Genomic DNA, 13,140 nt, shown 5'->3' with positions numbered 1-13,140 from the left:
GTGTGGAATATGAGCTTTAAAAACTAAACTTCACTTCACAAAGATTTAACACTGATAATTTTTTCAATTTGACACACAACTGATAAAAAAAGAGGGTCATGGCGAAAGAGGTGAACCTGACATGGTACAGGGGGCGCATGCCAAAAGAGGTGTTACATGCTTTGCATTATATGTTCAAGCTGGAGCTAAGACACTTCATTTTCAGTTCGTGCTTTAAAAGATGCCGCAAGTCTCAAGAAACCCACATCCTCCGATGACACATCCGTGCATTCCTTCACAAACCATCGGCCTGTCCTTCTATCTTCCATTAGAGCACCTCGAGGGGCCACTGCTGCAATCGCTACTACCATGCAAGGCTCCATCCCCAGTTGTCATCTAAAAACACACACGCAAATGTACAGAGGGAGACCACAATCCCACTCCCCATCATACAACCGCCTCTCTACTGCACTATACTAGCCAGGCTTAATCATTCACTTATGGGAGGCCTAACGGGCTGATACTGTTACTCCCTATGGGGACTGGCAGTGCACACTAACAGGAGGCTCTGGAGATCAGGCTGCCAACAGAGGCGGTCAGGTTACCTACACGCATATAATGGGCCGGAATGAGATCCAACTGGGGGAGACCTACCATGCCCACGAGGCAGCTCGGAGTGTCACAAGATGGGGGGTTGAGGAAAATGAGGGAATAGTGGGGGGTGTCTTCAGTCAGTGAGGAATCGTGACCCCCAAGTCACCTCGTGCACACATGCAACCTTCCCTTGAGGGGCAGCACGTCCCAAGATTTGCTCTGCTCTCGTGCGATAGAGACCAAGTCTGTCCGTGTGCGGGTTCAAGTGTTGAGGCCCTCCAAACCACTGCTTTTCCATTTCTGGGAAAACGACCCCCTGCTTTTGTATTATCCCTCTCAACCACCCAAACCCCACCAATTTCCCAGTTTTTTTTTCCTGACATAATCAGGAATTGTCTGAACCATCCAGCAACCGCATAAACCTCACTTGAAAACATGCCTCGGTCTTTTGTCCAAGGTGCCTTTTTCCCCCTCTCTCAACAGAATGTTACACTGAGATTTCCTGGTGTAATTATTGACATGCTGGCTGGCGAAGGGCCGCAGAAGGACTCATAAATCCGAGAGTGTGGAAACACTGGTGGTGATGGTGGTGTTTGGCTGGTCCTGTCTGGTTAGAAAGCCAACAGGACAGACAGGCACTGGTTCGACTTCCTGCAGAGTGCTGCAGCTAAGCTGTCTGGCAGGGTATAACTGCAACGCTAGAGAATTCATTTTCGGTTTTGTAGCTCAATGGCCATTCCATCAGATGATTAACCCTAATTCTTCACAAAACAAATAAGAAATTGCATAAACAAATAATAAATCTTGCTTCAGTTCTACTGTGTGACTGACAGAGGTCCGTGGCTCAGAATGGAGAGAAGGTGAAGAGAAACGAACACAAGTGAACACATTAACTGGTTCACTCACCTGCTTTTGGGTTGTCTGGGTTCTTGTCTGGATGGCATGTCAAGGCTTTCTGTCGATAAGCTTTCTTGATCTAGGAGAAAAACACAAGAAGCCCTCAAGTTATGTAGAGTGGAAAAAGTTGATTAGGACACGAAGAGTACGACTCATCCACTTAAGCGCAGATTTTGGCCATGTGAAAGTTAAATTCTTACTCTCAGAACCAATTATCTTTATCCTGTCGTCCTTGGCCCAGAAAATCAAAGTCGGGATAAAAGAAATGATGGTCCCATTGAAATAATGTCTCAAATGGTAACAATCTGATATAAAAGCATTGGGGGTGAAGCGTGGCCTGCATTTAAATAAATATTAGGGCTTGTGTTGTTTGGATCAAATCAACACCTGAGCTGATCCTCTGCTTTGTGTCCTTTTGACATGTTGTTAATGGAATCTAACCACCGCTGCACATACTGCGCAGTGAATTAAGCGCACAAGAATTCCAAACTATTCTCAGGCCCTTTGCCAGTTTGCAAGATAAATGTGGCCTGGGTTGCAGCCCGGCATTAGTCCATCTCTATTCAAACTTTAAAAAATGTTACAAAAACACACAGAAACAGAGTGCCATTGTCTATAACAAATCTGAGAAGGCCGCCATTAATATCTTAGGCTGGTAGCCAGAACTTTTGGGGGGTTCAGAGAACTAAAGTGGAAGAACTAAACAATACTTTGGAGTATTGTAATGTCATATGAGGTTTTAGTTATGGCTGATTTTTTAACTTTGGGTCACTGCTTGGAATGTTAACCATTCATTGGTCCTTCTGGGGACCCGTTAATGACAAGGTGGTTTTCATTAGATCTCTGCTCCTCTGGAGAAAGGGAGGCAGGGAAAGTTTCCGTGGAGACCAGTGGGGGCTGTAGAGTGCAGCGCTGAAGCTCTCTGCACACACGTTCATATATATGCATTGCATGCTTAGGACTTGGCACGTACAGCCCCCATACATCCAAGCACAGACACAAACACATCCGCTGACTTACACTTTCTCACCAGTTTTAATCAGCCATGCCCCCCCCCCTCCCTCAGTGCAAATCAGTCTCCTGCCAGTATGCTACGGGCCACAGAATTTGGGAGCTCCTTTCTTCGTGTCTGGGAAACGTTTGCATTGGACGCCTTGTCCTCTGGCATATGCAGCGTTTCCCTGTGTGTTGTTTTGCACAGTTTTATCTCTAGAATGCACGCCAGAACATACAGAGCTGACTTTACTGGGGGGAAAACAAGTCTCAGCTCTGAGGAAACTGAGCCAAATGGTGTATTCTATCAGTGTCCAAGCCTTTTTAACAGCAACTCCAAAGCGCCTCCGTGACAGTTGACTTAGACACATTAGGAGATGCCCATTGTCCAAGGTTCAAGCGCAGAGCTTCCTCGTGATTATATGAAAGCAACAAGCCCCCAGTGAGCCCCCTGAAGATTATGTGGCTCAGACAGCTCCTAAATGTCACAAGTCCTTTCCTCTATCTCTTGGTCAGCAGATTTCTCATTATAGTTCCAATAGTAATTGAGAACTTTGTTCATTGAGAGGGCTTTCAGAGACTAGACTTCATTAAGAGATATTTAGTCTGGCTGCTTGGCACACAGAGCCTTCCTTCAGATCGACACTGACACACAGAGCTGTGGACTGGTGCCAAACACATATGCTTACTGTTGGCCTAAGCCTTCCCCTTCTCAGCCTCCCTCCGTCTCCCTTGTCTTTTCTCTGTGCATGCCATCATTGGCTTTGGCCAAACATCTCAAAGAGGTACAAGCAAGGAACTGAAAACTAAAGTTCAAGTTCAAATGTACTGTCATTCATCCCTATACAGGTGTGCAGGTAAAACAAAATGATGTTCTTCTCTTGGACCGAGATGAAGGTAAAAAAGCAAGAAAATCCATTATGAAAACCACTGAGTCCTGAGCAATGGATAGGTAATGACAAGTTGGACAACTCCCCTGTCTTACACAACCTTGGCAATACAGAGAGAGTGTGTCTGCTTTTATAAAAGGACTATAACACTATTTTCCAGTTTTAGCTCATACTTTCAATGAATGGATGCCTGGATTAGTAAAAAGACTTAGCATAAAAGTTCCAAATAAATCAGTTCACAGCTGTGACGTTAAGTATGTATGATCTGAAATAAAGGGGGTTAAAACACATCAAACCACTGCTGTGGTGTTTTAAGAGCTCAGGCCATGTCCTCAGTTCACACTCCAGTTTTCATTTTCATCACCTGCAGCCAGCTGACAAGATAAACATGTCTCCACATCTGCTGTAAACACAGCAGATGGTTGACATTGTCAGCACAAACATCTGGCCAGCTGAGCCGTTTGACGAGCACAACCTGTCATCATTGACGCTGTTCTGGGCAGCCACGCTGCTCATCGTCATTCGTGTTTCACTGAGTTCAGTTTAAGATCTAGTTCGCATGCCGAATTCTCTACATTTTAGTAAATCATCCTACCTCCCTTTCTCTCCATCTCCACCTCTTTTCTTGTCACGCCCTATAGCATCCTTCACAATGTCTTGTCTCCGATGCTTGTTTTGTTAAATAATACATGATTACTCCTATCAATGCCCTAACACGCAAGCCTTAATTGATGCTGGAAGACACTGAAGTCATGTGGTCAAACTAAAAGTTAAAGACGGCCAAGTTTTTAAGAGGTTAGCACACGTGTGGAGCTCGTTACATGATTAATCTAATCAATACCATCACAATTATCTTTGTGCAGTTCACCATGACCTTTGGGGACTGGCTCTTGAGTCAATTATGAGTAAGACATGAAGACAAACCCACAATAACTCCTGGTTTAAAACCAACTGGTGTCAGTTGTGTTTACAGATGAGCAATTTGTGTTTGATTCTGTTTTATCTTTATCTCTCTCAGTTCTAATTATTCCAGACTGCCCACTTTCCTTTTCTCATACACAAGACAAACTGAACTGCAGAAATCTCAATTATTTCCCACGCTTCAGTTTGTAGAAGGAGGACCCAATCAAGGAAAGACTTCTTCCATCAGCAGGCCAACAGTAGCCTAATGGTTAGTGCCTGGCGAAAAACAGACTCTCTGTGCCTCCCTGATCCCTGCCTGCCACAGTTTTAACTGCAAGCCCACAGCTTGTACTCATTACACCAGTCTTTGGTGCCAATTATAGTTGACAAACTGGTCCTGGTGTAGCCGCAGTGCAGCCCGGGTAGGGCCCCTAGCCTGTGTGGCTGATTAGCTGCCTGATCTGCCATGGGCCCATCCTCTCTAATTACAACTCTCTGCTATTTACGGGACATTATCAGCTGGAAGAGAATACTAACAGGCACAGCAGGGACAAGGAAGGAGACGAGCAAGGACAGGGGCAAAGAGGGCATGAACACAGGGAAAAGGAGAGCTACAGTGAGAGGAAAAATTGGATGAAATGAAGAGAAAGAGTGAGACAGTGTGATCTGTTCTCCATGTGCTTGCATGGTCGTGATCCTGACCAAACCTCTCCATAGGATGCAATAACAATCTTAATCTACCTGTTCTGACCAAGCAGACACTTAAAGAGGTAACTCATTATTGAGAGGAATGCATTTACAACACGCTGTTACAGTGCGAAGCAATCACCTCTCCTTGGATGCTCGGTCTATAAATAAATCATACAGGCATGTAGTTACTGCATACACTGAAACACATCAGGTACACTACAATTAAGTAGCTAAATAAACCACAAGAAATTTTGTGTGGTCTTGGCTGTTGACACTGTTTCACCACAGAGTCTGTGGTAGGTAAAAGACACACATTATTGCCAAAACCCTGCTGATATGCATGAGCATAACTCTTAAAATGGTGGTTAGCCTTCAGCAACAGCCTCCCTCTGTACTAAAAGGATAAAGCAAACCCCAGTCATCCATAGTCATTAAATCATGGAGTCTGACATGCCAGCTTTCCCAGCATTTATCAACCAGCCTAGCTCAGAGGAAGGTCAACAGCAGTGATATCTGAAGGAGATGCTAAATAGAACCAGGAGGAGGAGATGCAGAGCGCAAATCCTCTACGTCAAGACAATGTTTTACAAGCTGTGGCTAAGCCCACATAAACAGGCTTTGGGATGAGCTTCCTCCCTTCTCTCTGTGATAAACAACATGTCTGATAGTGGTGGTGGAGCAGTGGGCCAAACAACTGGGATAAGTAGCCCCTCTGATGACATCTGTCTTCACACACTTGATTGATTTTTGAGCCCCTCCAGATTTAATGCAACACACGCACACACACACACTCGCTCGCTATCTCTCTCGACCATCAACAGGCCTCTCAGAACCAGCCTTCTGCATTTTGGAGTCTCAGTTCTACCCAAGCCACAACCACTAACTTCCTCCAGGATAATCCTCTCGGGAGGACAGGACTTTGAAATCCAATTAAGAAATTAACTTCTTCCCTCATTTTGGCAGCGATTTTAATTTCCCTTAGGGCCTGTGGATTCTAGATGCTGGAAACTGAGGAGAGGTGGTCGTAGAAAAGGCTGGATTCAGTATATCATGGTGAACCACTCCGGGGTGGGAAATACAGGGGAGCGTTAGGGAACATTCCCAGAGTTTATACGAAATCCATGCAGGCACAAAATGCCATTCAGGTAAAATTCTGTTTACGTACAGCTGCACGAACAGAGGCGTCCCATTGTATTACATCGTTTTTTATTCCATCAGGTGGAATCATATTACCATCCCAAGCTTATTTGTGACCGTTTGCAGTTGGTTTAGTTTAAGATAAAGAATATACATTGAATTGACAGGCATAAAAACAAATTAATTTAGCATTTATACGTACTTGGAATATATCAGAGTTGAAATAATTTCATCGATTAGTAGAGTAACAGACAAATAATTGAGAACTAATGTGATAATGAATTGAATAATGCCAAAATTCCACACTTCCATCTTGTCCACTGTGCTCATGTGCTGTTTTATTTTATTGTAAGTTGAATATTTTTGCAAAGCAGAAAATTTGATGACGTCCCCTCGACTTTCACTTTTATTGACATACACCATCTTCTTAATGGACCAAACGACTAATCCACCATTCGATAAAATAACTGGCAGATTAATCGATATATCAAACAATCGTTTGTAGCAGCCCTGGAGTGAACATTCAAACTTAAGCTAGTGATGCCAAACACTGATGCAACGCCGCCACTCAGTGGCCTTTTCGATGCATCACACCTTTACGATTCAGCCATGAATGAACAGGGTTGTTGTTTCTTTTGAGACCCGCCGTGGTCTCACTGGATCAAACATCTCACTACACACTTTCCTTGTCTCTTTACACACACAAATACTGTCCGTCTTACGTTATTTCACACACACACTTATACAAGCTCTACAGTAACAAGCTACCATAGCCTCCTAATTGCAGATCAAAATGTCCTAACACACTTTAAGCCTCCTTTTACAAACACAACTAATGTTCAGCATTACGTTAACACCCTGATAGACTGTCTGATTAAGCATTACTGTCCAGTCTGTAAAGTAGGCCGGCTAACTTGACACTAAGGGCTTTTTATCGAACTAGCTTAGCGGCTAAAAGCTACTTTAAACGCACCTCTTTTGTCGTAGCAGTGCTTTCAATACCGAGTAAACCATACAGGTCCAGCTTTAGGATGTCCTTGGCCTTTCCGGACATTTCTGGCGACAACAAGCTACGGCACTAACACAGAAAATAACAAATGTAAACGCAACGCTTAACGTTAGCTAGCGTTAATTCAGCTGTTTGTTGTTCCAGTTCCTGGCAGCATGAGTTTGACGTCTTCTTCGACCTTTCAACTAGGATGTGCAGTGCATCCTGGGAAATGTAGTTGTTGTGCTGCTAGTCTGTCAGGCGATGTGCGTTAAATGCATTCACAGCGAAAATTAGTTTTTAAAAGTCTCGTTTTAACCTCTTCGTGGTATTTGTGGGCTGCTAACAAGTAATAAACCAGGTATGTCATGTTTCACTGCAAAGGTCATCTAAATGTATTCCAGGTGTGAGCTTGTTTTTACAGTATGTTTCTTCCTTGGCATTAAAGGTCCAATTCGCAATTTTGCTGACCATATTAAATTTGAGCTGTAATATGAATAAAGTTATTTTTGGATGGAAAATTTGATCACAATATCATGATACTGCAGATTTTTTTAGAACATTGCAATCAATGTTGAAAGCATTCACAGCATATATCATCATTAATAATGCTGTTGAACAGCATTCACACTCTTGTGGCCTCCATGACCATCACTGCTGATAACTTGACAGTAAGTTCACACACAGATGAAATGTTAGGCAATGAAGATTGCTCATACATAGTTAATGTAAGATGACCACCACTTCATCCAGCTTGGCCCTTGCCCCTGTGCCAGAAGTGTTAGAAAGTGTAACTTGATAAAGGAGGTTTCTGCACACAGCGTGTGCAGTGAATCAATGTATTTCTGAACTTTGGACCTGTCAGAGCAAACATTTCATGGACAGGCAGGTACAAAGAACTAATCCCATTCCACTCATTGGCAGCATGCAACTCACCCATGTGCACCCCAATGGTCACAGTTCCTCCTCTTGAGAATTGCAGTTTTTCAGTATAATTAAGTTAATAAGGTGGTAGTGAAACATCGTCTTCTAAATTAGCCCCACTGAGTAGATACATTTCATGACACCAGCGAGTGTGTGTCACATAAACATGATTACTACACTGTAACTATTGAAATATTCCATTTGAATAAATTCAACATTAATAAAGTTAACTAAATTGTTATTTACACAACATGTTTGGAAATTAAATTGAAAACTTCATCCCAAAAACTAAAAGAGACATTCATAACATACAACATTTTGTTAATCTCTGCTGGTAAATTCACACAGTCGAGGATCAGGACACATCATATCTGATATAGGACTTCAGGTTTTGTATTACTGAATATAACTGGAATGGTCTGTGGTGGGAATGTAGATATTCACACACAAATAGCAGTGATGTTAACTTAATTAAACCTGTCTACCGTGTCAGACTTAAATTTCTTGTCTTTACAAGTCTTGACAGTTTAATTCACCAGTTCAAAGTGTATTGGTTTACTTCAGAAGAAATTGGATAGCCTTGAAATTTTGGTGGATTGATATCTCAAGTTGTTGGAATTGGCATAATTTGCCTGAAAATGAGAAACAAAACGATGACATGCTGGTTTGTGATGACAGTGAACCACAGGGGGCAAAAAGATGATGCAGAGGAGGAAGGTGGACTTGCTCTAGAATCACGCCTTCAGCCATGTTGTGTTTCAGAGAAGGAATCTACTCTGTTGCCCCGGCAGAAAGAAACAGTCCAGTCAGCTTCTTCAGAACACCTAAACTGGAGGCCATGGCTTTCCCTGCTCAGTTCCCCACTGGTCAAAACACTGAAAAGAGACCTATTAGATTGACACGCAGCAGTTATTTCAAAACAAGGCTTTTCAGTGTAGATGATCGGTTCGCCAGAGACACAAACTACTTGTTCTTTGCACAGTTTGCGACTGAAATACACATGGCCACTTGCAGCATGACAGTAAAGTTACGTAAAGCTAACCCTTTCACCAGAGATGGATGCAAAATCACCTCATGGATGTTGCAAGACAGATACGAGGTTGAGAAACTGGTGCGAAATAAAGACGCAGTCAGATTTATTCGAGTTTCAGCACAGAGGAAGCCCACACTGTCTCATCTGGGTAGAGGATGCACCGGTTTATGGAGAGGACGATGATCTCAGTGTGTGTAATTTTGTGTCCAAATACATCACAGCCCAGCTTCCAGATCCAGACACACAACCTGAACTGTACAGGAAAGTGACAGAAGTGCAAATACACAGCTTAAAACACTGATTCAGAACTCAGACAGGGACTTTGTCATTGAAAGGGATGAAATGAAGGAGATCATGCAGGCATATTAGATGTGCTTGGCTGATTTTGCCTCTACGTGCAGGATGGTCTATGGCCAACAGAAAAAAGTAAAAAATTTCCCCACATATCACAGGAGAAATACCCTGAGAAGTTTTAGGGCACACTACTGAAACTGCACCTCCCTCACCGATCAGAACAGGAACTGAAAAGAGAGGTTTGCCCACATATGAGTCATTTTACAATCACGGCTGGGTTCAACTAGCAGGCTCTGACCATCCTGAGTTTGTCCCACACATTGTCAAAAGAAACAAATATGAGAAAAACAGTGAAGAAATTGACAATGCAGTCGGGGAGTTTGAACAGAACAGAGGCACAATTGATGAATGGTGCAATCTGGCGGCAGAATCTGAAGCAGTGATGGTGGAATGTACCGAGGCAAGAGGCCAAAATCGTGAAAATGAAAAAAGCTCCAAGTGAGCACCTCAATTGTCTTGTTCACATGTCCATGTTAAACTTTTTTCTGCCTTTTATACTTTCTAGAACATTGTTTCATTTTATGTAATATCACCAGCAAATGTTCAAATTCTGAGCCTTTTAGAGTGATACAGTGCAACTTCGGCCAGTTTGACAGTTCTGCTACTGTCCTTTGTAACTGTTGATAAATTCTGACCTTCAGCTGTTTCAGGGTTCGTTCACCATTCAAATCTACCTCTCTGGTTTAGCGTCAGCCTTTCAACTTCCCCACCTTTCCAACTATTCCTTCATATATTCTAGGTATCATTCAACTTTGGAATCATGCTCAACCCATTCAGAATATTCAACGTTATACAAGTATTACAATAACAACTCTTATCTACTGATTTGTAATCCGTGCAAACATGCAAAGTTTTCACTTTTCATAGTTTCTGGTCATTATTCAACTCTTAAATCCCTTTCATAGTGATTAGAACCTCATTCATATTCCTTTTGCTGATTCTTCATTCAACTCAAACGTCAGCAATCCAGTTTGGCGTCAGCTTTTCAGCAGTCAGCATTCGCGCCGCAATTTCTTTAGAAATTGCATTCTCTAGTTTAATGATGTTATGCCGCAGAGACGCTGTGTAGTTGGGTGCACCAGGATTAAATCCCTAATTGTAGACTTCCAATAAGTTCCCCCGCCATGTCCTCAAAAAGATCGTGATAAAAAGGTTTTATGGCTCCAAACTACATGCTAACGCCACATGCTCATGTGCTGGTCGCCTCATTTGCCAGTGTGTGAAATGAGTCATCTGTGTGCGTATTAGCTTATCTTATTTTAGGGGCACAAAACCAAAGAAACTTTCATGATTTTAATATTAACAGCTGTGACCTAAATGTTACTAGAACAGATGAAGGGCGGGACAGTGGCAGAGAGCCTGCGAGCGCTCAATCTCTTTGCAGAGTCAAGGTGGCTAATAATTGTATAAAAGTTCACAGCGATAAAGAATAGTTTGTAGTGGGGCCTGGTTTCTTTGTAGACTACTAACAGTTACTGGTTGGAGCTCAGGCTACACTGACGGGGCTAACGTAAGTGAACTGTAGGCTGTAAAGTAATGTTAGCCATGGCAGGCCTCGGTCGGTCAGGGCCTGCTTGATGCTGGAAAACTAAGGGACGCGACTGAAGGTGGTGCAGATGAATCTTATCTTATCTGGACATATCTTTGCCTGACACGGTGTCTCTGGGGTATTTCTAATAGTAATTTCATTCAGGTGGTTTTCTATTGGTTTGGTTTTGTACCTCTATTTTGCATCAAAGTGTACCGCGGGTGTTCCCCCCCCCCGAGGAGGGGAAGTTCCTGGATGTGCCGATCTCATGCACCAGTCTTCCTCTACAGGAAGTAGGCTATTACAACACTTGACACCATGTGTTTTCATTTTTGGGCAGCCAGGTTCCACCTCTGTTTACCTTTGAACCATAGTGTCTTCTGCTTAAGTCCCCCCACCCTGTATCAACTGTAAAATGTAAACAGTAAACTCAGTGCTTCTATTAAGCATTTTATATTTCAAAAAAGTCATTGATTTGTACCTGGGGATCGCCAGTCAGAAGAAAATGACTTTAGTTTAATACTAATAATAACATGGCTTTGATTTGAAGAAAGGATCATAAATGAAATGTCAAAGAAACAGATGCCCTAAATCAGAACATCTTTCTTCACTGTTATCATTCACTACAAAAACTGCTGACTAGTCAAGCCCAAAGGCACATAAACATCTGGATCCTTGAGACAAAACCTATAGTTTTATAGTGTAGAATTAGCTTTATTGATTAACGCTATAACGAAATTTCCAAAAGACCTTTTTCTTTTTCTTTTTCTCCCTCCGGATATCTGTCTGTGGTTTAGTGATAAACTAAACTGTTTTACCAAGATAATGCACTGTTGCAGCATTATCTTGGGCTCCATAGTGATGCAGAAGCAGGAACATGTACTGGCACGTCTTTGAGCAGTCTTTTCAAAGAAATCTAGAGGCTAAAATAAGGATTATGAAAAACCTAAATGTTATCAAGGTATCAAGCTCCTTTATTTGACATTTTACAACACAGGGTTGCACAAAGCAATGAAAGTTGTAGTCCCTTCATGCTACATACATGTAGAACATATGTACAAATAAGTAGATTTTGAATAGAATGGTGTAAAAAGCTATATATATATATATATATATATATATATATACAGTTATCTATTACACATGAACGCCCAGGAAACTCTTGATTGGCTGCACTCGTGATGTTCATCCTGAAAAGCGGTGTTACTGCTTCCTATAGGGTTTAGTATGTTCAGCCCCTCATGTCACTTGTGATGACCTTTCTTTCCTTCCAGGATGCCTGTGACAAACACAGCAAACACACTAAATCCTATTGACTGACGCAGACACACCCTCATACAAAACTAGAAGGTTTCACAGCTGGACCAGCGGGTTAAAGGGCCAGTTTGTGCCTGAGATCATAGTCGAAAATCACTTGTTGTGAGCGCAGAGCGATTACTTTGAAGTATTGGTAGCTTGATGCTGGTTTCATGATCCTGTTCAACGAGCTCATCATGAGTTATAATATTTGCTCAGTAGCTTTTGTCGCTCAGTTTAAACAAAGTAATCTCGTGCGTAATCGTCATTTTCATTGTGACGGGCTGGTAATGCAGCTGTCCTGCATGTTCTTTGGTGTTGTAACTTGAGTACTCATGGTGTTGGTTTCTCTATGGTCGATGCCCCATTTTCCTCTGGACTGATAAAGCATCTTATGGTGACAGTTTGGCTCAGGGGAGCTGAAGCAGGCCAACTTTCTCTGAGGCATGAAACTCTTGCAAGCTAAAAAGTTCTTTGTATTTTTTATAATTATATGTATATTCCAAAAAGCTCAGCTAATTATGAATTTAATGTTTTGTGCTATTTACCGTTTTTAGTCAAAGGAACATGTTGTTCATTATGGGACATTTTGACAAAGATAATTAAGAATTTTTTTGTCTCCATGCTCTGCAGGTACTATATGAGCTATAATTGGCTCCCCCACTTGTATCAATATGGTGGATGATAATGTGCTCTGTGGAAGATTTTACATTCCTAGAATTGCTGAGACATGTCCTATTGTTCTTCAGGCCCCTCAGGGCAGCCATTGTGTCTTCAGTTATCAGATAAAACCACATTAACTCTGGAGCGCTAAATATCCTTCCAGCAGCGACTGTCCGCCTGAGGTCAGATCCAGCTGATGGGATGGGGAGTGAGTGGGAGGAGGAGGGCCCAACCACTGGCTGCATCCAGCACCACAAAAAGCTTCAAGGCA

At 42.4% G+C, this 13,140-nt stretch overlaps 1 protein-coding gene across 1 annotated transcript in view; it reads right to left on the bottom strand.

Annotated features, from left to right (window-relative positions):
* Nucleotides 1–7,230, bottom strand: part of dnajc17 (DnaJ (Hsp40) homolog, subfamily C, member 17) — a 31,582-nt gene extending 24,352 nt beyond the window's left edge. The window contains exons 1-2 of the mRNA XM_070842762.1: nucleotides 7,057–7,230; nucleotides 1,480–1,549 (exon numbers count right to left, since the gene is read on the bottom strand). Coding sequence (XP_070698863.1) covers nucleotides 1,480–1,549; nucleotides 7,057–7,137 — 151 coding nt within the window. The 5' untranslated portion in view covers nucleotides 7,138–7,230. The remainder of the gene's footprint in view (nucleotides 1–1,479; nucleotides 1,550–7,056) is intronic.
* Nucleotides 7,231–13,140: the final 5,910 nt, after the last annotated feature.

Source organism: Pempheris klunzingeri, chromosome 13, assembly GCF_042242105.1.
Source record: "Pempheris klunzingeri isolate RE-2024b chromosome 13, fPemKlu1.hap1, whole genome shotgun sequence".
Classification (NCBI taxonomy): domain Eukaryota; kingdom Metazoa; phylum Chordata; class Actinopteri; order Acropomatiformes; family Pempheridae; genus Pempheris; species Pempheris klunzingeri.
The sequence above is the reverse complement of the archived record's forward strand: the minus strand, read 5'-3'. Positions and strand labels throughout refer to the sequence as shown.